We start from the raw sequence: 22,797 nt of genomic DNA, 5'->3' as shown, positions 1-22,797 counted from the left end.
GTCCAAGAGTCTCACGTGTTTAGTCTCGATGAGAGAATTCAAATCAAAGGAGCCCCCAGTTTGCTTTTGACAGTTCAACAATGGCAACAATGCACAAACATTGGATTTGATTCTAGCCTGTATCGCACCTTCCCACAGAAGCATGACCCGTCATAATGCATCCATGCAACCGAAGCTCAGAGGATGAAATTTAGAGATCCTAGTGTATAAAGCCTTGTCTATAGGAACGATCATGGAATTGTGTGAGTGACGATACATTGATGTTCAGGAGATGTACAACAATAACTACGCATTCTGAGACTCGTACAGACAGTTTCGATGAATATGAAATGCGAACAATTGGTCGAGAAGGAAGACCCACGGAAAATGCGAAATCGGCCAACAATCGTTCACTCCATCCCCATCCAACTTTGGAGTGAAAGACAATTCGAACCTTTAACTAAACCTTTTACAGATGCAGTCACGAGAATACACGCTTTCCTTCGCAAATGGCTCGCTCTACCCTCAACTCCAAATAGCTGACAAAACTTGAACCGATTTTCCTCGAACTTTGACGTTCATCACATAGAAGACAAGAAATCATGAACGCGTTCCGATTCTCAAAAGTGATTTCAGATAGGCTTGCTACCTTCTCTGCTCAAGCTGGAAACAAATCAATGCAAAAGGCCGTATTCTTTGGATCTGGAGCAGCTGTTGCAACAGGTACGGACCAGTTGGATGGTTTGGCGTGAGGATCCTGTATTCCTTCCGCATTCATGTGATGCTTGCTTGATCGTTGTATCGTTTGAACGCCCAGATTGCTGTTGCTGACTTTGAAATCGGTCGCAATCGATCGTCGTGATGGCAGAACTACCGCAACTACTTTCCAAGAACCATGTTCTGACTTCATTATGTTTCATTATTTTCAGGCGCACTGTTTGCAAGCACTCTATTCGCCGATGCACCAAAGTCAGCTGTAGCTTTGGACGGCGAATCTTTTGTAGGCTTCAAGCTTCAAAAAGTGACAACCTTGAATCATAATACCGCAAGATTCAGCTTTGCATTCCCAGCGGGTACCACAGATCTAGGATTACCTACAGCTTCATGTCTTGTCGTGAAATTCGCTCTACCTACAAACGAAGGCGAAAAACCTAAAAATGTCATTCGGCCTTATACACCAATCCACAGCGAGACACCTGGTACCTTTGATTTGCTCGTAAAGAAATATCCAGGTGGTGCTGCTTCGTCTCATATTCACAGTTTGAAGGTTGGCGACACTCTTGCAATGAAGGGTAAGTGTGATTTGCTACGTAATAGCTTCACGAAGATCTCATCGACCACCCTTTCATGAAGGCCCGATTCCCAAGTATATACTGAAGCAGAATGAATTCAAACATATTGGAATGGTTGCTGGTGGAACAGGTCTTACGCCAATGTTAGTTGCTGACAGAAACGTGCAATGTCGCTCAGCATCTGCGCTTCCTGTTTCGTTTCGTAATCTAAAATCAAATCTTCACTTCTTATGTACAGGATGCAAATCATCTCTCACGTATTGGCAGACAAGTCAGAAAAGACCAAACTATCTCTAATCTTTGCCAACCAAACTGAAGAGGACATCCTGCTCAAAGACTGGCTAGATCAACAAGTAAAGGCTCATCCTGGACGTTTCGAAGTCTTCTATACTTTGGACAAGGCTCCAGAAGGATGGAAGTTTGGCAAAGGGTTTGTGACTGAAGATATGTTAAAAAAGTTTATGCCAAAACCTACAGAGGGCAAAGTGTTTATCTGTGGGCCAGATCCTTTCGTCAAATTCTGTAAGTGCTGCTATATGTTTGATGACCACCTCTTGGAAGCTTTGCTCAACGGAACGTCTTCTCGTAGTGTCTGGCGCCAAGGCTCCCGATCGATCGCAAGGACCTATTGGTGGTTTACTAGAAAAGATGGGGTTCAAATCTGAAGATGTATTCAAGTTTTAGAACTAGATAAACTATATTTTTGGAGCAGTTTACAACAATACAACTAGTCACGATCTGGTAAGACTTTTTGAGGATTCATGATCCCGTTTGGATCCATTGCCTTCTTGATATCAAACATCAGATCAACGGAATTCTTCCCAAGTTCTGGTTCCAACCATTTCCGCTTTGTCCACCCGATACCATGTTCTCCGGTACAGCTGCCGCCCAGAGCCAGAGCTTTCTTGATCAACTGGTCATTCAGCCGTTGAGCTTCGACAACTTCATTGGGTTTGTCCTTGTGGAATAGAATCAGGACGTGTATGTTGCCGTCTCCAGCATGTGCAAGCTATGCGTGTTAAGAAGGTGAGATCTGATGCAGTATTAATGACGAGTGGGTCAAGGACGTACTATAGGTCCTGGAAGAAATGACGCCGTGACATCCTTCTTCGTCTCTTCAATAAGGTGAGCCAGCTTTGACAATGGAACACAGACGTCCGTAATCCAGAAGCTGGAATCTGGCTTGAGTAGACGACTTGACCAAACGGCTATCTTTCGTCCTTGCCATATTTCATCCCTACAAAAAAGGCGTATAAGATCGAAAATCACTTGAGCTACAGATCGCACAACTTACTGTTCATCTATTGTCTTTGCAAAGATGAATGATCCTCCATGATGAGCCTTTGCGATCTCACCGACTTTTTTGATATCTGCCTGTACTGCTTCTTTGTTCATGCCAGAGAATTTGAAGTAAAGTGTCGGCTTTTCAGGCAGTTTAAACTCGGTACTGTTGAGGTTGACTGCTTTCATCATGACTTCATCCAATATCTCCATTGCTCCAATCTGTATTCCACTCGACATGACTTCCTGTACTACCTCTCCACAGTCTCGTATACTCTCAAAGTCGCACACTGCGACTGATGTTTCTTTGGGAATCACTGCTAGCTTCAAAGTGATGTTGGTCACTATTCCGAGAGTACCTTCACTGCCTAATGGCAAATAACAATCGATTTAGGAGCCGTCATAAGGGCGAAAGCATGCAGTCTTGTTTGTTTACCAATAAATAGTTGAGTCAAATTATATCCAGCTGACGATTTCCTATAATCAAACCCGAAATCAGATTGACTGTATCTTTTATACCATTATCATCCATTACCTGACCCTTGATCTAGTCTTTACTATCCGCCCATCAGGTAGAACAACCTCCAATGATAAAACCCAATCCCGCATCGTCCCGTATCTTACTGCATTCGTTCCACTGCATCCTGTCCCAACCATCCCTCCAATCTTGGCACCTGGACCTGGGTCTACAGGACAAAAGACTCCATGCGACTCTAAAGTCCTGTTCAAATCCTCCCATGGTACGCCAGGTTCAACTTCACAGTCTAGATCATGCTGGTTTATGGATATTATTTTATCAAAGTGCTGCATGTCGACACAGATTCCGCCTTTTGGCGCAGAGTAGTGTCCTAAAGAATCAAGCCGAGTTCAGAATTGAGATACACGTGTGCGAATCAATGTCAAGTACCTTCAACGCTTGTCGCTCCAGAGTATGGAATGACTGGCAGCCTGGTGGGTGTGTGGAATGAGGTTATAATGTGCAAATGCAGACTGAGGCTTCCAAAAGGTACCTTAGTTCATTTGCTATTTTGAGAATCTGTGACACTTGATCCGTATTTCGTGGATACACGATTACTTGCGGAGATCCAGCTTGATGATGCGAAAGTTCACTGAAACCATGAGCGTAGAGTTCATCAGCATCAAGAGAAATATCTTCTGTATTCAGTATGTCTCTGAATCTCTAAAAATAACGTGTTGATTTAGTGTCTGCGGCAGCGAAGAGTTCAAACTACAGTCAACAAGATTTACGCACGCCAATGGCCTGTCGAAGCTCATTAGGACCACCATAACGTGATATCTGTGACTTCTCAGTTTGTATGGTGTTGCTCCAGTATAGTAAACTTGCTCCACATACTGCAACGGTAGCAGCTGCAGAAATCCATGGTGCCGAACTTGGCCTCCTAGCTCTTCCTGTGAATGTACTAGCAAACCGAGACGGCTGTACAGCTCTGATGATGTTGATGAGTCTCTGATGCGTGCGCATGGTATGATGTGATTGTTCTTGGTCAACTTTACCAAGAATGAAATATTTCCGACGAATTTAGGAGAGCGATCGCTGTGGAGAGACGGTCAGCCAAAGAGAGAAGGAGACCACCACATCCAATATCACATTGATCTATCTATCTGCTCTAATACAATCCGATTGTACTACTAGAACTATCTCAAAGGTGAATAGTGTCTCGAGGCATCAACCCAATTCATGTCGAGCCGAAGAAAGCTAAAACCAACTGCCTTCTCTTTAGAGCAATGGACAAATTCGTCAACAAGGAGTTCTACACAATCGTAGCTGGAGCCTGTTTGCTAGCAGTCAATGCAGGCTTTATAAATGTCGTGACATTAGCAGGCATCTTTTCCGTCACCGTATCCCATCTCACCGGAAACGTATCTCGTATCGCAATCGCCCTATACAATCTCGATCTCACGACTATGGCGCTAGTCATATCCATCATCGTATCCTTCATGTTTGGCTCATTCGTCGCTGGCTTTATGATTGGAGACACCAAATTCCGTCTGGGACGATCCTATGGATATGCTCTGTTAATCGAATGTCTGATGCTCTTCCTAAGCTTTCTCTTCTTGGGACAAGAACTGATTCTGGGTGAATGGTGTGCTGCCTTCGCCTGTGGGTTGCAGAATGCTGTTGGAACGAGCTACTCTGGTGCCGTTATAAGAACTACACACATGACTGGGATTATAACAGATATTGGAAACATTCTTGGTCAGGCTTGTCGAATGGATACTAATGCTGAAGTCTGGAGACTCAAAGTCCATATACCTTTATTGTTCTCGTATCTCGTTGGTGGGATATTTGGTCAACTTGCATACTCGGCACTGAAGGAACACTCGCTACTGATCCCCTGCATATTCACTGGACTGATTGGATCTACATATCTGTGTCTGCCATGGGTCAACGAAGCAGCCAAGATACTAAAGGAAGCTACAATCCATACGCAAGGGCAAATGCCAGCTGTCGAAGTACGAGTAATTGGAGATCCACGTGGTGGTGATAAATTCGCCAAAGTCTCTGGACGGAATGTCGATATCGAGATTAGAGAATTCTTACATGACATTGACTCTGACGACGAGCACGATGAAGCAGACTCCGTATCATTGAAATCTCCAAGGAATCCGCAAATGAATCAAATACAAGATGAAGAGAAAACTCATTCGATCAAGATTAATAGCAATCCGGGAAGTGGCAAGAACTCGGCCAAGAGTTCCAGGAGAACGTCTGTTACCAGAGCTAGCGGTGGAGGCAATGTAGAAATCCTGTATAGTCCCAAACAATAAAGGCATCATAGTTATAAGTTTCAATCTTAAAACATGGCTTTTTTTGTCAGCAACATTGGCGTTTATATCGTAATCTGTAAGACCTTGGTGTTCTACAAGGGTGATTTATATCGTAATCTATAAGACCTTGGTGTTCTACAAGGGTTTGCAAAGGCCAAATCTAATGTTACTATTCACAGCCTGTGTGAAAAATTCTTAAATAACCATATTTGAGACTCGAATGGCGACAACTTCAACGTCACCCCATTCTCCCACAATGACCCTATAAGCGGTCTGTGGGAAGCAAGTATACATTCACCCTTCCACGAATTCGTCGGAGGGACATACGTCCCATCTTCCTCCGACACATTACACACAACCAACAACGCCTCATCATCCAACCTACGCAAATACACCCAAAGCGTCGGATGCTCCAGCGTCAGCACTGTATAATCACCATACGTGATAATCTCGTGCTGTTTACGAAGCTCGATCAAGGCTTTGAAGTGATGAAACACTGAATCTGGATCCGATAGTTGTAATTCAGCATTGATTGTTTGGTATGTGGGGTTCATTTTGAGCCATGGTTTGCCGGTTGTGAAACCTCCGTTGGGTGCTGCCGACCAGTGCATGGGTGTACGTGAATTGTCGCGAGAGAAGAGCTCGATTGCTTTTTTGGCTTTTACGGCATCGTAGTCGGGTCGTTGGAGCAAAACGTGATATCTAATGTGATTTTAGGAAAAAAACATCAGAGACTTGACAGATATTCAAAACAAACTGAAGAATTGACTTGCTGGTTGACTGTGGAAATGTCTTGATAGTCCTCAATGTTGAATTTGTCACCAATGTTGACCATGCCGAGCTCCTCTCCTATTAAAGACAACATTAATAAAGAATCAGTTTTCATACAGATCGCAAAGAACAATTATATGTATGTTTCGCGGATGGTGCAGACACATAGGTTGTGCATACCTTGATACATATAGGCGGTAGCACGATGAGTAAGGAGTGCCGTACCAAAGCATTTCGCTGATGCTGACCGAAGTGCCTCAGTCTTGTCAGATCCAAACCTCGAAGTCGTGCTATAGATAGCATAAACAAACATTAGCCCAAAAAACCAAAGGACGTGAGCCAGAATAGACATACCGCGGTGAATCGTGATTTGAAAAGTAGATCGAATTCCATCCATTGTTAGCGTTCAATTTAGCATCCCAGTTTGCCCAAATTTTTTTGAACTCAACGAAATCGTATGACTTTCCAGGGATCTTGGAGCGGAGAGATACCTAAACTTAAAGTGTCGTTAATGAAACAATGATTGTAGATATCAAAAGATTGAATATTACATGCTGGAAGTGGAAGATCATTTGCAGGTTCTTGTTTGCCGGATTGGTATACTGTGAGGCAGATTCTAGGTACAGCCGTACAATATCTGAGTATCACATAAAGTTTTTTTTGCCAGTCTGACCAAAAGTGAGATCATACCGATCGTTGAATCTGGGCACTCGCCAACAGTCATCTTTACTTCCGGTCTCCATTCAAAGACCTTTTCATACATTTCTCTAAGGTAGTCTGTCACTCGTGGTTTGTCGGTGATGTGAATCCTCGGACTTTGCAGAAACTCTCGACTGTCAGTGATGGGCGCGTTTGGAAATCCGTCCTCTTTGTCAATGTAGTTGATGACGTCCATTCTGAATTTGACGGGAAGAAAATGTGAAATATGATAAATGATGAGAATCAATTAAGAAGGGATTCTAGCCCCATTTTTCCAATTAACTAATACTTACCGAAACCCGTCGACCCCACGATCAAGCCAGAAATTCATAAGCTTGAAGACAGCAGCACGAACTTCCGGATTCTTCCAATTCAAATCAGGTTGTTGTATAGCAAACAGATGCAAATAATATTCTGATGTAGCCGGATGTCTCGTCCAAGCGCTGCCCTGAAAAGCGGCTCTCCAGTTATTTGGGGGTTGATCTCCATTAACTCCAGACCCTTTATGCCAAATATACCAGTCTCGTTTCGGATTTGTCTTTGACGCAGCAGATTCCAGAAACCATTCATGTTGATCTGAGGTATGGTTTACTACCAAGTCCATAAGCACTTTCATACCACTGCTGTGGACTTCTGATAGGAGGGCGTCCATATCATTCATTGTGCCAAAGTCTTTTGAAATGTCCTATATTTGATATGAGAGATTTTCTTTTGAGAATTTGATTCTAACCACAGGGAAACTCCAGAGGAGAACCCGTGGGACAAACTGAGATGTTTCAGAGACAGATATTCTTCGAAAAACGACGTTGAAAAAAGCGTTCCGTACATAGTAATCCGAAATATCATATCCGTTATCGACTTGCGGAGACTTGTAGATTGGCGACAACCATATAACGTCCACTCCAAGATCTTTCAAGTATGGGATCTTTTGGCGAATACCATTGATGTCACCGATACCATCTCCATTGGAATCCTTAAAACTAGTCGAAAATTGATCAGCACAATGAAACTTCGTGATCTTGGTTCTGCGAGCTCTTTGCACCGACAACCCTATGCATGCTTTTTGATCAACCAGCACATTGCCTCCAACCCTCATCAAATCTTAACCGTACGAAGAATCATGACCAAAAATGTAGATTTTTGACGTACCTTCGGGGATAGATCTGGTAGACCACTACGTGAACGGCGCCGTTTTAGTTATTTTGGATAGATATCAAAAGCTTAAATAGCCTACCTGCACTCTTCCACCATGCCTGAGAGATTTTGGAGAGCACCGGAGCACGCATCATGCTTTGTATTTGCCAGAAGAACGTTTCAAACACGACGATCGATATAGTAGTTGTAGGTTGTAAGTTGATGTGATACCCAGGAAGGCAGGTCACACACACACAAAAAGCAGCTGGAATGTGAGGCGGAAACTGATGAAGTCTTATCATAATTACATATTTATACGGTTTATTGGATGCTATCCCGTAGACGTTTATAAAATTTTAACGCCGTTAAAGTCGAAAATTGCTCGAGCGGGGTCAAGTTTAAGAGCTGACGGGGGTTGTTGAAGATTTACGTTTAACGAGGGGGTCCCCCCCCCTTCTCAAAGATTTTCAGCACACAAATGTTTATAACTTTACGAGAACTGAACTGATGTGCTCCAGTTCTGGTGGCTTCCTCCAAAGAAAAGTCAACGAATCGCGCCTAGCAATCAACAATATTAGGTTGTTTGTCCTTGAACACGATTTTGGTACAGCTTAATCTGTCAGATTGCGCTGGAAGAAGGTGACAGACGCGATGGCAGACGACCTTTTAACGCGCAAATCAGGTAAGTATGGCTTTCTTACCCCTTTTCTATTTAAGATTTGACGCTTACAATTCTCTTGTTAACATTATCAATGGGTCATTTCTAGAATGGTGCTAGTATGCTAGCATTACAATGGTCTATAGGCATCACATTTGGCATTTGACGGCCAACATGATGAATCAGCACAGTCATAGATCCTGATTGCAGATGCAATTATAGATTTGAAACTGTTTCTTCAAGCATCAAATCACCAGAATGGAAATGAAGAGACGAACAAGACCAGTCAGATAACTCCATGCCAATGGTTTGCCATCGGATGTTAAACCACCTGCAGCAGCGTTGGATGGCTTTGGTACTGTTGACGAAGCAGCCTACCAGACGACTGTAGGATAGGGTGTGATACATTGGCCAACACTTTGACAATTACATGATGATCCAAGCGCCATTGGCTTCTGTTGGTGCGAAAACAACCAAGAAGTCAGTGCGAAAAACAAGAAAAACACAGAACAATCCAGTGCGTGCTTTACTTGTGGGGCTCTACTATCACCGTTTCTAAATTACAAAACGAAACTCGAATTATGGATGAAGACGAAGCTACATCACTATTACCGTCGACTGTGGATATCAAGATTACAATAATCAACCATTATTTTCATCGTTGTCCTTGTTTTCAAACATAATCATCTTCTTTGTTTTCAATATCATCATCTTTGTTTTCAATATCATCATTTTCATCATTATCATCATCGTCGTTTTTGTTGTTTTCAGAATCATAACCACCATAACTATCGTAGATTTTACTGCCATCAGTTCTGTTTTTATTACTGTTTTTATCGCCATTTTCAACGATGGGTGGTTGTTTTGGGAGAGTCTGAAGCAATTCGCAGACTTCCTTCAAAGTCCGTTCTAACGAAGATATCTTCTTCTCTAGTTTTGCATTGTCCTGGGAGACCTGCTTCTTCAACGTTGCATTGTCCTTGGCGACCAGCTCCTTCAACGTCATATTCTCTTGGGAGACCTGCTCCTTCAAGCTGGAGAGACTAGCCACCACGCTATCAATTGACGAGGTGAAAGATGGCATTCTTTCAATTGGCACCTCGTAATAAATGAATTTAGGGAAGAGCGCCGGATGATTCTTCCATGACGGGAAAACTGTCAAGAGCACTGTTTCCATTTCCACGCAAATGTATGCAATCTCGTCAATCAGCACCGTTGACTCTCCTCGAGATTGTAGTTGGGCCAGGGTATTGTTGAGGACAGCGATGATGACACTAGGATATGCAAACAATAATGATCAAGATTTCTTACAATGACAAAATCAGACTGCGAAAACTCACTTGAAGAGCATCAGAGTCATAATGACTTGATACGTCACATGCAAGAAGACAGCCAGCCAATTGCCGTTATGGCTTTTGAGTTGAGAAAAATCGCCAAACGAGGTATAGAACATTGACCTAATGGTTTTGCTAATTGAGATTTTGCTTCACCTTGCTTCACCATCAAATCAATAACTTACTGTAAAGCATTGCCAAACGTATTGAAAGCATTATCCGACCCATCGACTGTCTCGTTCGTCTGCAACAAGACGTAGAATCCATGGGAATATGCAAAGGCCACAGCAAACAGAAACACCTATGACCAGAAACATTAGTTGAAACTTTTGTGACTCCATGGGCCAATGGTTACGTACTAGGAGAGGCAGTGTTTGGAAAATGAGTTGGAAGGCGGATGATACTATGCTTCCAACAAACGGTAATACTCTCAGATAGGCGACCAGTTTTAAATAATACAGAAGAAGCGCCACTGCCCAGCACTTGACCATGACATCGTCGTAGATGTCTCCTCGTGCGATCTGCGCCACTGCTACTACGAGAGCTGCAAACGTGGCGAGCACGTCCAATTGAGCGAAAACTCGAGCAGGATAGTAAGACCGAAGCCGTGTCTTCAAAATGGCCTGATATAGCAAATTGGGGAGAATGCCAATGACGAGAAAGATATACATGAAGGGTTTGTACGCAGAAGGTGTCTGTTGTATGGTGACCACAAGCGTCAACAGACCCAGCCCATCCAAAAGTAAGCGGAACATGTATAGAAACCAATATCTGTTTCGAATGGCGTGTCAATGAAAGTAGTTTGAGTTAAAACATGAGAAAAAAAATAACATACGTCTTCCAAGAAGCCAGAGTCACTGCCTCATATTCAAAGCGTCCGAGTAGATTTGCTTTCTCTTGAAGGACCAATCCTGTAAAAGTAGACACTGGTGTCAAGAGACGAGATGTATCGTCATACGAGTCCTGGTGCCGTAAAATCCCATGCCATGGCACCACATATCTATTCGACACAATTGGAGGGGTGCTGAAAAAGTTGCTTGTACGCCAGCTTTCTGGGATGATCGAGTTCAATTTTCTTAAAAGACGGACAGACCACGTCTCTTCCACCAGTGTTCCCTCTGTATCGACAATCATTTTGAGAGACATAGATCTCGGATACCGTCTATCAAACGTGCGTTGGGATATTTTGATAGGGACGAGACTATTGACAAAGTTCTCGAGCGTGCCTCGGTAATTGGCAATGTCGTTGGTTTGAGTAGACACAAGATCTGCAAATGTCTCGGTCATGAACTCTAAAGCCATGTGTGCCTAGTTTATGCTGGTCAAAAACGATTACAGACAGTGGCAATGGTTCTACTTACTTGAGGCGCGGTTTTCAGCGTTTTCACAATCATTTCCATTGCAATAGCTATCTCTGCGTCTGCCCCTTTCTTCATCAACATTTTTAACAAATTCTCGGTCTTGACTATCTTTCTCTTGTCAACCATAGCCACGGTCTGCCAGTCTTGAGCTAAACGAAAGCCCGGCATGGTAGCTTTCAGTGCCAGTTCAGTCAGATTGCGATATTGGTTGAAATCGAATTTGGAAAGACCCACCACACTCGGCATGGAAATTGTACACAGACAATGACAATATGTCAAAAATAGGCCTCATCTCTTCCAAACTCATAATATCCATGCACCATACTAAGAAAGACTTGCCATCCCGACAATCAGACAAGATTTGCTAGTAGGAAGCTCAGCAATCTTGAATCGACTATTTCCCAACAAACCAACTTACTGGTGTCATTTGAATATCCCGCAAAATAAGATCGACGACTTGCATCTTCAAATCTTGGACACGGCTATCAGATTGCCACGATGCTACTTTCGATGCTTTGTCACCGTCCTCCTTTAAAAATTTAAGGACAGCAAGATGCTTCCAAAATAATAGATTCGGATCCCTAATGTCGCTAACCGTGATCCGGTAATAATAACAATAACCTAGACAGACAAATTGGCAGTTAAGTCATCATGAGCGTGGCGTATAGCTTGATAAAGCTCGTACATTGACCATTATGATCTTGGCAAACGTTGGAAATTCGCATAGTGAACTCGTATAAGAAACATTTGGATGACAGTAGTGTGGTCGGATAGTCCTTGCCACTGGCAAAAGCCACGTGCCGTAGCCTCAATGGGCTGTCCGCTTTGTTCTCGTCCAAGGGCTCAATCACCTAAAGTATGCTTACAGTTAGAAGGGTGATCTTGGGGCCAGTAAAAGATCACATACATAAATCAGGTGCTGATCAACCACCACGAGAAATTTCGGAAATTTTCTTGAAAATGCAAGCACATTCGATAGTGCTTTCCAAACCAAAGAACGTTTCGACCTTCTAAAATCCCAGATGATGTTCTCTGTAGCGACCCAGCAGTCAGTGGCTTCCGACTCGTCAAACTCGCCCCAGGTCCGGGATGATTCAAACAAATCCACGTTGGACTCAGATGGCCCCCATACATCATAGGCGTATAACGTCCCTTCTGGAACGTCCACCATTTCGAGCCATTCTTTAGACATCTCATTCGTCCAAGTCTTATTTTCTACTATAACGGCGATATGCTGTCCGTTTGCTCGATGCTCTGCCTCGCCGGACTGGATAACGACTGCTAACATATATCTTGATTTGCTCAAGCGTCTAATATCTAAAATCTCCTTGACATATTTATGATACGGTATACGGAGAAACTCTTCTAGCTTGTCGTTGAAGGTCATATCTAGTAAATAAAAAATCCAACTTGAGTGCTCTTCATCTTTGGCAATCAAACATTTCTGGTCAGCGCTGGTCCCACATAATGGGTAAGGGATATCAAAGCTATCGAGCGTCTGTATGGGATCATTATTGGTAAGTCCATCAAAGTCATAGCTGCTTTTTGTTGTGGGCGATATCCTATACAACTTCCCAGACATGTCTAATATATATTGCTCAATTGCATACATCCATATGAGCTGCTTTGGTTGAAAGGCACAAGTCCTGATGAGTTCGTCATCATCTTTGGTAAATATGTTTGATATAGTATTGGTGCCGGTCCACACTTTCCATTCGTGCTCTCCGACGACAACCGTGTCGTTTCTAAAGCCAATTTTCTCGACTTTTCTCCCTCTTTTCTCAGTCATCGGAGAAAGAGGGAGAGTATATGTAGCAAGAGCTTCACGAGCGTCAATGCTAAACAGAGTAGCCAAGATACCAGGGTCGGCTGGATTTGCCCCATGCTCAACGATCAGGTAGGAACCATCTAGTGCTTCAAACTTGGTAGTTGAAGCTATTTCATGATCAAATGTGTATATAGTGTCTGACCGCCGACCAATTTTCAGGGAAGGATTGAGCTTGTCCGAGGTTGGGTCGGTGGTGTTGATGTCAACGAGCACTGGGCCTTTAGTGTCCAAGACGACTGGAATGAACGATTAGTAGGCTTTCGACCTGATGAAACTGAACTTTGAAGCTTCACCAAACTTGTCGTCCTTTAGCTTCTGGCCGTCCATCAATTTCTATGGCAGCCAGCCACCAAAATGACCCAACTTTCTCCAGCGCCTACTGAACTTTGGCTTCTTAGACGAATGACGGACCGTTGGTAGATTCGTTTTTGCTACTTTCGCTAATGAGTGTCCTCTGGTGTTGAATAGATATGTTGTCTCTTGTCGAAAAAAGAATGTATTACATTAAATATGTCAAGACAGAACCGCCAATGAATACTTTTAATTCTCTGTGACTCTGTGAATACTTTTTAACATCTTTGCGTAATAATACCTTTTGAGTGAAGTTCAAGTTCTGTCACATTTTCACATGCCTGCGCACTCATAAGCTAGACGCGTCCAGGCTGTCTGTTTTGGATCGACAGAACAGCCACGAATTGTTCGATGATTTCGCTATATCGATGCAATTCCTCTTCGGTTATCAAATTCAACTTCTGCAGGGTCGCCATATTTTCTCCTTTGACATGTGGGAATTGTGATGAAGTAGCGTTTGTGATACATCAGTGTACTTGCGAAGCGGACAACATTTTAACAGTATTCCTGTAAATTTTTGATTTATTGGATCGGTTAAAATAGTCGTCAATTATATATATGTGGATGTCGGTCCCAAGACGTTACATCCACAGGAAGACATTCGCCCTCTCCAGTATCATCACATAGCTGCCACAGCCTAAACGCAGTTGCAGAGTTTAACTGTACAAGAATTTTTTGTGAGAACTCCACAAACAAATGGAATGAAGCCCAAAAACTCCCTAACCACGTTCCAACACTTACAAACAACAGAGACCGACTGCAGTTAGAGTCTTCTAGCACTACAGGTAGAGTCCACAGAGTCTTTGACACCCCTTTTGATGTCAGTGACTCCGAACAACAATAGAGGACTCGCCTAGGTAAACGAGCCAAACCAGGTCATGTTATTGTGACCCGCTCCACGTCCTTCAGAATATAACATCAAAGGTGAAAGACCTTGTTTGATTAACTGTTGCATCGTGAGAAAGCCTGGAAACGAGTGAATGAGCAGAAGAAGCAGTACTTCCATCTCTCGTCCTCAACAGTCCAAGGTCGCCATTCAAGCTTTTTCCCTCCCAGAAGCGCCCTTCTTTCTGTGTCTACGTCCTCAATGTCAGTGACTCTGAACTACAGCGAAGGACTCACATAGATATGTGAGCAACACCATGCCATTTTATTGAGACCTGCTCCACCTAATCCATAATATGGCATCTGACTTGCAGATTTCAAAAGCAAGAGACATCGTTTGCAGTAACTGTTGATTCTTGTGGATAGCCAGAAACAGGTGAAAGAGCAGAACAGGCACTGCCGAAATCATCCAGACCCCCTCTTGATTTCAGAGACTGTGAACTCGGACGGAGGACTCGACGAGAGGGAACGAGCCAACAAAATGTAATGACGCCCGCCTCGTCCTCATCCAGAATATGGCATCCGACTCTAACCGAAGGCACCGACACTGTTTGGCATGGGATCGCTGATTCGTGTAGTATTCGTGCAAGTACACTGAAAGGGAACGAGCAGGACTCGCGCCACATATCCTCAACGTCCAGTGCTTCCCAGGCCAGCATCAAAGTCTAATCCCTCCCCTGCTGTGTGATAAGACGTAAAATTATATGTTAGGAATGTGAAGTTTTGATTAAAAAACAACGATTTGGGCAAGTTGAATCGAAAAGTCCAGCATCATCAAGCGTCCCTCGCTGCCAAGTCCGTTCCCTGTCTTTCTTATGACTATAACCACAACGCAAAACGTTTCGAGCACGAAAACTGCACTTTTAAACAAGGCAAGCGAGACTAACGGCAAGAGGAAACGTGTCCGAATTTTGCGATTCGCGATCCTTTGATAAAATTCCTTTATAAGCTTCAATTACAAAACCAAATGAACAAATCCCTTCTCGCATTGTTTTAGAAACAAAATAGCATGTCCTTCAATAATATCTAGCGCCACCCCACTGCCCACCAGCAGAAGGAGGTACTTGAGATTGATGATGTTGCTGTAATTGCGGTGTTTGCTGAGGATTTTGTTGTTGTTGAGCAAACATCTGTTGTTGTTGCTGTTGCTGTTGAGGTGTGAGATTGCTGCCTGCTACATTCCATGATGGCGTTGGATTCGGATATGATGAGAAGCCTATATTAGAGATGGTTCGAGCCGGTGCGTTCGGTTGATTCGGTGATAGAGTCGATGAAGCTGATGTAGCTCCTGGCGATATTTGAGCAGTGGATACAGCTAGACCTCCAGCAGATTCTAATGGTTGGAATTCAAGTTTAATACACAAGAAGAAAGAAGCCCAAACCGCCATGTCAATCAACTCGAAGGACAAACCCACCACGCCAAAGTCCAGAGACTCCCTGCGATCCATCCCATAGAGCTCTACCACGAGCATCAAATCCAGATGACGTTATAGAAGAACTACTAGCTGGTACCAATCCAGCGGCTGCACTAGTCGGTTGATTCCCTCTTACAAAGATATCTCCTCCTAATGCACTACTACCGCCAACAAAGCCGATATCATCATCGTCGGGCACCCTAAACTGCCATGTAGCTGGCGGTGTCTCCATACCAACAGAATCTGTAGGTGATTGTCCTCCTCCTGTACCAAATGACATTACAGAATTGGACCTTTGAGCACCTATAGGTGCTGGCCGTTGTACTGCTTTATGTCCAACTACTGAGCCTATCGGTGCTGCTGATCCTATAGATGCTATGGGAGTCGAGGCTGTAGTGGGTATTATTACGGGTTGACCAAAAGCATTTGGTTTACTACCGATAGGTGGCGGATTCGACTTGCCAAATCCAGTTTGAGCGGATGAATCTGAACCAACAGGAGGTGCCCATAATGAACTCATACGACTACCACCAAAGAGCTGTTGTCCTCCTATACCTGGTGATGGTACCCGATCAATAGCATCAGATAATGGCGGTGTTCCAGTCTTTGCTACATTATCATTCAATGTACCTGAATCACCATTTATAGACATTGGTTGAGGATGCAGTATCTCCAGAGCCGATGACAATTGTGGCGAATTATGTGCGATAATGGGAGATTGAGGTGCAGCTGCAGCCCCACGTCCTAACCCTCCAGTAAATGGCGGTGGTATCATTCCACTTGCTAAATGCGGAGGAGGTCGTACACCTGGCGGTAAAGGTATAGGTCTGTGTTGTTGCTGTTGCTGGTTGTGTGATGGTGGTGATATCGATGGTTGAGGACTGCTAGACGGTGGAGTCGTATGCGGTTGGGGTGATGCTGGTCTGGGCATTATGCCTCGTCCAACACCTCCTACTGGACCCGGTCGACCTGCAGGAAATGCAATTGCTCTGCCACGACCTCTTCCAATGGGTTGTTGCTGCTGCTGCTGCTGTAGAGGACGAGCAGCAATTGGTTGTATCGGCATTCCGGGAGGTGGTGAGTTATTATATCCTATGCCAGGTGGAGGAGTTCGGCTAGCAGACGACGTAGTGCTACGATTATATTGTTGTTGAGTCGAGACAGCAGATTGGGGTATACGAGCACTAACAGATGAAGCAGCAGATGAGTGAGCAACAGCAGCCGCCTTGGCCAATCTAGCTCTTTCCTCTGCATCTCGTCTATCGTGTTCACGTCGTTCGGCTTCTTCACGAAGCCTTTGACGTTCGTCCTCCAATCGTCGCTGTTCTATAGCAACACGTTCACGTTCATCACGTTCTCGTTGCTCTTGTTCTCGACGTTCTCGTTCCACCTTTTCTCGTTCTTCCTTTTCCTTCCTACGTTTATCTTCTTCTTCACGACGTCTACGTTTCTCTTCTTCTTTACGAGCAGCTGCAGCAGCTTGTTTTTGACGCTCAGATTCTTCCTTCTTGAGACGTTCTTCTTCTCGTTTCTGACGTTCGGCTTCTCGTTTTAGACGTTCAGCTTCAGCAGCACGCTCACGGTCTAGGCGAACCTTTTCTTCTTCGGCTGCCTTTTCTCGGTCACGTTGCAGCTTTTCTTCATCCTTTTGTTGCTTTTGAGCCCTTTAGTAAAATCAAATTAGTACCATCAAACTATCGGTATGGAAATTTCAAGTCTGATTTACTTTTTGAGTTGCTTCTTCTTCTCTTTGTTCTTTTGCTTGGCTTCAGCTTGAGCTTCCTTTTGGCGCTCTTCTTCTTCGAGCTCTTCCAGGAACCTTTGCTGCCTTTCTTGAGCGACCTAGAGATTCAAATGATGTGTAAATAAGCACCGATGCCCTATTTTTGCACCCGATACAAGAAAAATGTATCCACCTTCTCTCTGTAAGCTTGAAGCACTCTCTGCTCAAACATCTTGGCTGCAAATATTTGAAACATACGACGACCTTCCTCCATACGTTGTTCTTCCGTCATGGTATCCTAAAAAATAGTGTGAGAAGGCTAACAGGCAAAAAAAGACATAACAGTGCAGTCCAAAGAGCCAACATACCTCTTCATCGTCGTCGTCATATTCATCATCTTCCTCATAACTATCGTCACCTCCATCACCACTACCATTTCCCTGTTGGCCACCACCATTGGATATCTCATCTTCTTCCAATCGTTTCATTTTACGTTCGGCTAGTTGTTCCATTAATTCTAGGAATTTACGACCATCATTTTTCAGAAAGTCGTCAGCTACAGTCAAGATATTGCCATCTATTATATTATATAATCGGAGGGAAATCAAAATAAGAGCGAATTTCGTCAGTAACGGGAGCAAACAAACGCCTGCGTAATATACCACATACCCTTGACGGTCAATGAATTCCCAAATTCGAATATACCACTACTAGAACCAGATTCGCCTGATTCATCGTCGTCGTCATCGTCTCCATCGTCATCATCGTCGTCCTCATCATCCACATCTTCGTCATCGTCTTCCTCATCGTCGTCCTCTTCCTCTTCACTCTCAGCATAACTATCTCTAGAAGCTGATCCCGACCTTGAGTGATGTCGTGACGAGTGATGGTGGTGGTGATGATGGTGGTTGTGATTGTGTTGATGAGTGTGTGCATGTGGATGGGGTATAGCTAACAGATCTAAATTGATTACAGTTGATTAGAACTGATTGGGTTGATAAATAGTAGCTTTTTTGACCTTCCCCAAACTTATACCTTTTCGACCTGAGCTTCTGGCCTGATCATGAGTAAAGTTCTCCAACTCTTCATAATAGGCATCATATAATATTTCTAATTCCTCTTCGATGACCGTTCTAAATAAAAATAGCGCAAATGAGTCAACTTTTCCAACCAAGCAACAGCCGAAAAAGGCGAGGGAATTAATGCCGTAATAACAGAATGCAGGCGAACGCACCGCTTTCTACCACAAACGGAGCAACTACAAGTCTGTTTCTGCTGTTCCTTCATCTTTTTCAAAACAGCTTCCTTTTCCAATTTAACCAAAGCTCGTCGTTCATCCTCTGTCAATTCCAGCCAGAATTCTCTAATGCGTAGCTTTTCTTCGGCATCAGACTTGTACCATATATCGGATGGTTTAGAAGCGCTACTGGCATGTTGATGATTAGGAGTATAATGCGGTGATGCGTTGCGGTTTGCTACTAGAGACCGATCACCTCTTGTGGTGGCAGGATGTGAATTCATGGTAGTAAGAGCATTGGGATGTTTCTTTACTGATTTTTTACTCTTCTTCTTCTTTTTAGTAGTGCTGTGATGTTCACCACCGTCTTCAGAGTCAGCTAGAGAGCCTGGAGCCCCACCCGATGAGGTGCCTCTATGATTCGAGGAAGATGGGGAATGGCGACGGGTATTATGATGGGTAGTTGTTGCTGTTGCAGGGTTATTTGTTGCATGTCCTCCTCCATGGCCATGACTCTCTCCGTGGCCCGTTCGCTGTACAGGTATGAGTGGTTTATGACCGGTGGCTTTTATAGCTGGAGGCAATCGTTCCATATTCACATCATCTTCTTCCGTGTCGCTGTTCCGACTTTGAGGTCGTTGATGTTGATTTTTGATGTTTGTGGTCGAAGTCATTTTCTGATTATGATTGATATGTGACTCGAGACGTCCAATGACTTTGCTACCTGATACGATGCTATGGCTCGACGTATTACGACTGGTTTTACTATCGAGGCTTGCACTAAGCATCGTTCTTCCCCATCCTCGAAAAAAGAAGACTTGGTTGTTGGCTGTAGTTTACTAAGAGAGACAGAGAGAGTTTAAGACGGTACCTATAATAGAGTTCGTTCTATCTCTTTTTGGCTAGTTGCCTTACAGTCGATATAGATGTCGTGTTTTTCTGGCAAGCAAAATCGAGTCAATCAAAGTGCTAGGAGTTCGGACCTAAACAAGAACGAAGTTAGGCCAACTGAAGTGTCGCGCTCGCAGTTATTTCAATTATTTTACTATTATGAACGTACTGTGCACCTCTCAGAACGATTCGATTTCTTTGTCTCGTTGAGAAACTGATCAGGCATCCGTTTGAAACTTCCAATTGTCTACTTAGTTCTATGGTTGTAAATTATAAACACTTCTAAATTCTAATATATTCCTCATTTCCTAACCCTCCTTCAGAATGGTGAGCTCCAAAGTTTGTGCTTGCCCATCTAAAAATCACGCGAAGCCAACCGATTCAGAGCTTCCCCATTCTTATGCGTGTCGTAGCGCTGCAGCACATTCAAAGTTTTGGCCTCCTTCGTCGTCTCGTCCCGGTCCAGCTCATGCGATATTGCGTTGCAATACAGAGCAAAGCCTGCGAAAACGTGCCAAATCAGCTTGGGCTTGACCGTCCCGGTACACAATCTTCATGGTAACTTACGCCATCGGGTGCATAAATGTTTGCTTTGAGCTGAGCTCGCCCATTGTCCATCATCTCAGTCATTGAATATCTGTTGAGAAGTTCGAAGTAAGTTGAATGAAGGGCGATTCTGAATGAAGAGCCAACATATGTCGGTAAAATCAGAGTTCATGTATTGAATACTAGACTTTGCCACTTACTTGACATACGGTAGACGATCTCTTAGCGGATTGAAAAAATTCATCGTCAATGACATTGTTCCAGACCCAGATGTGCTCCTTTGTCCCATCATAACCGTTCCGCTACTCACAAAAACCAAAAGATCTGACAACCATGGCAGGCACAGATAATCTACTTCTCTATCTTTGAATTCATAGTATGCGGCCGGCGTGATATTCTCAAGCAACACAAGAGGATTACCCTCATGTATCTTGCCACTCCTTATACTCGCTTCCAGCTCACTAAATTTCTCAAGCATTTCGGGCCCGTGATACCAAGCCCCATACTCAAACATCTTTAGTGGTGACGCGCCATGTTTACTATGTCCTCGTCGAATACATTCGTCCTTTGGTGGCAAGGGGGGACAGCCTTCCATATCGGTATTGAGCGAGTGTGGTAGTGTCTTTGCCACCAGATCTGAAAAGATAATTTGGGCCATCCATATAATTGACCCGTCACTCTCAGCTACTGCCTTTTGTGCTGTGTGGGCCATGTTCCTTCCAGCTTTAATGATCTCAACAGTTATAACAATAGGGTGCCCAGCATGTGAAGGTCGTATGAACTGCATCTGTTGATTGATAGTTGAAAGAGTTAGATATACATGCGTAACGGATCGCCAGACTGCAAAGAATGGTATCCGAGGGGAAAGAATGCACTGCGCTCCCAAACTTCTTGCTTAAGGTTGGCCGGGCCTTACGTTCATGGTTGTTGGATCAGGATATTGCTCGCCATACCGAACGTTGAGTTCAGTAATGGCAGCCTTTAGAGCAAGAGTTGCAGAGCATCCTCCGAACGTAACTAATGCGGAAAAGCGTTGTTAGGTCAGTGTGTTGATCGTTGTATTTTTGCGATGATGTAAATGTGCTGATCCTTGATCCTTTCGTCGAAAACACATACTAACGGGATTCAAAGTCGTCTTTAAGGGCACATGTCTATAAGACGACTGTCCGATAGGATCCAGTATTATAGCTTCGTCAATGTTTCCAACCGAGGTGTCTTCAGACAATCTTGGGTTCTCCAGAAAGGATTCCACTTCGGATGAAGCCTTTTGAGCCATATCTAAAGACTTGGCGCTATATGAAATAGTCAAGTTGCCGCTAACAGTCAAAGCTCTGATAGATGGTCCTTATCAAATGATGTCTTGAAATGGGGAATCAGTTTTGCACGTTCTGTTTGTCGCAAAGTTTAAAAGTAACGATGGGAACGTACCTTAGATGGAGTCCAGAGATGATTAAAGGTGTCTTCAGTCGCCAGAAACGCGTCCAAGCTACTGTAGGCAGAGTTATCGTTGATTCTTCGACAACAACCAACAACCTCAAAGAAGCACACAAACAAGCTCTCCAAATGACGGAAGTAGAGCCATTACCGAGTACACATAAGCTGTTATTACAGGCTTGCATGTCTCGAAAGTACCTTACTTCTGAAAAGGCACAGGAATTGTGTGCGCAAGCTTTTGAGGTCTTCGAAGGTGAGTGACTGGCGTGTTGACACAAATGTTCATACTTAGCTTTGAGACTTCATTTTGTCTGATTTAATCGTATCTCTACTAGAGGCATACAACGACAATGATTTCAATCAGATCGTGGGCACCATCAATATAGCATTGGGATCAGTTGACATGAAGATTGAACGTGCTCATGATCCTGCTACAGGAGACTTGCATTATGCTGTGGTAGGCATATGGAACAAGTTCTGTTCAACTCTGGACTTATGGAATCACTTTGATTAGATCAATACGAAAGAAGATGAGCCTACTCGAACTGCAACAGAATATTCCCCTTCAGAAATCGCCTACTTCAAACGTCTGGTAATTTGATTATATAACGTTCAATGTTCACCGCATATGTGAATCTCACATGTTCTGGTTCTTGAATAGGTGTATCTGATTGTAAACTCACCAGACGAGTCGTTTGAAGTCAATAATATGCTTACGATGAATGAAGGTCCAAAGCAAAAGCCTCCGATGTCCCTAAAGTCAACTGAGACATTATGTAAACGTTTCGTTGATGAAGGCTGGCTGATTGACAAGTACGTAACGCCGCATCTTTGTCACAGGCCAATCATCAGTTTAACTCCATCTTTATAGTGGCGAGAAAGAGTACGCTTTGGGACTTCGTGCAGCCATGGAATTATCTCTATATTTAAAGCAAACATACCCAAACCGTATCAAGGAGTGCCCAGCTTGCTCAGAGTTGCTTCTACACAATGTAAGCTCTTGTTATGCTTGGCCCGACACGCACTGGTGTCTGGAACACGATCATGACCCTCATGCAATCATGTTCTAATAGGTGGTATGGTGCGCCACGCCAGAGTGCGAATATGCTGCTCATCAACACTGTGAACAATCCTATATGACACGAGTACAACGTAAAGCATGCCCAACATGTAAAAATCCTTGGGATC

The 22,797-nt window shown here is 43.7% G+C and overlaps 5 protein-coding genes across 5 annotated transcripts; 2 read left to right on the top strand and 3 right to left on the bottom strand.

The window, feature by feature from the left end:
* Nucleotides 1-581: 581 nt before the first annotated feature.
* Nucleotides 582-1,955, top strand: SmJEL517_g06038 (uncharacterized protein; the record flags this gene model as incomplete). The annotated part of the gene is made up of 5 exons (XM_031171964.1): nucleotides 582-702; nucleotides 909-1,271; nucleotides 1,333-1,414; nucleotides 1,510-1,793; nucleotides 1,861-1,955. 5 exons carry the CDS (start codon nucleotides 582-584, stop codon nucleotides 1,953-1,955), a joined length of 945 nt encoding a protein of 314 aa, XP_031022058.1.
* Nucleotides 1,956-1,998: 43 nt separating this feature from the next.
* SmJEL517_g06037 (uncharacterized protein) lies at nucleotides 1,999-4,035 on the bottom strand (the record flags this gene model as incomplete). The annotated part of the gene is made up of 8 exons (XM_031171963.1): nucleotides 1,999-2,280; nucleotides 2,343-2,508; nucleotides 2,566-2,920; nucleotides 2,989-3,029; nucleotides 3,088-3,400; nucleotides 3,460-3,500; nucleotides 3,563-3,732; nucleotides 3,805-4,035. The coding sequence occupies 8 exons, from the start codon at nucleotides 4,033-4,035 to the stop codon at nucleotides 1,999-2,001; spliced, it is 1,599 nt and encodes a 532-aa protein (XP_031022057.1).
* Nucleotides 4,036-4,298: 263 nt separating this feature from the next.
* Nucleotides 4,299-5,342, top strand: SmJEL517_g06036 (uncharacterized protein; the record flags this gene model as incomplete). Its single annotated transcript, XM_031171962.1, has 1 exon — nucleotides 4,299-5,342. The coding sequence occupies one exon, from the start codon at nucleotides 4,299-4,301 to the stop codon at nucleotides 5,340-5,342; it is 1,044 nt and encodes a 347-aa protein (XP_031022056.1).
* A 195-nt stretch (nucleotides 5,343-5,537) lies between these two features.
* On the bottom strand, nucleotides 5,538-8,101 carry SmJEL517_g06035 (uncharacterized protein; the record flags this gene model as incomplete). The annotated part of the gene is made up of 12 exons (XM_031171961.1): nucleotides 5,538-5,604; nucleotides 5,670-5,937; nucleotides 6,008-6,044; nucleotides 6,112-6,191; nucleotides 6,294-6,403; nucleotides 6,468-6,604; nucleotides 6,665-6,729; nucleotides 6,804-7,009; nucleotides 7,106-7,497; nucleotides 7,639-7,792; nucleotides 7,962-7,986; nucleotides 8,047-8,101. The coding sequence occupies 12 exons, from the start codon at nucleotides 8,099-8,101 to the stop codon at nucleotides 5,538-5,540; spliced, it is 1,596 nt and encodes a 531-aa protein (XP_031022055.1).
* A 7,278-nt stretch (nucleotides 8,102-15,379) lies between these two features.
* SmJEL517_g06034 (uncharacterized protein) lies at nucleotides 15,380-21,451 on the bottom strand (the record flags this gene model as incomplete). The annotated part of the gene is made up of 14 exons (XM_031171960.1): nucleotides 15,380-15,696; nucleotides 15,779-17,442; nucleotides 17,505-17,620; nucleotides 17,695-17,799; nucleotides 17,870-18,078; nucleotides 18,171-18,461; nucleotides 18,537-18,634; nucleotides 18,736-19,415; nucleotides 19,463-19,577; nucleotides 19,654-19,721; nucleotides 20,197-20,266; nucleotides 20,376-20,962; nucleotides 21,092-21,192; nucleotides 21,292-21,451. The coding sequence occupies 14 exons, from the start codon at nucleotides 21,449-21,451 to the stop codon at nucleotides 15,380-15,382; spliced, it is 4,581 nt and encodes a 1,526-aa protein (XP_031022054.1).
* Nucleotides 21,452-22,797: the final 1,346 nt, after the last annotated feature.

This window comes from Synchytrium microbalum, assembly GCF_006535985.1.
Source record: "Synchytrium microbalum strain JEL517 chromosome Unknown SmJEL517_scf0072, whole genome shotgun sequence".
Classification (NCBI taxonomy): Eukaryota; Fungi; Chytridiomycota; class Chytridiomycetes; order Synchytriales; family Synchytriaceae; genus Synchytrium; species Synchytrium microbalum.
Note: the sequence above shows the minus strand (reverse complement) of the source record. Positions and strands in the feature narration are given on the sequence as shown.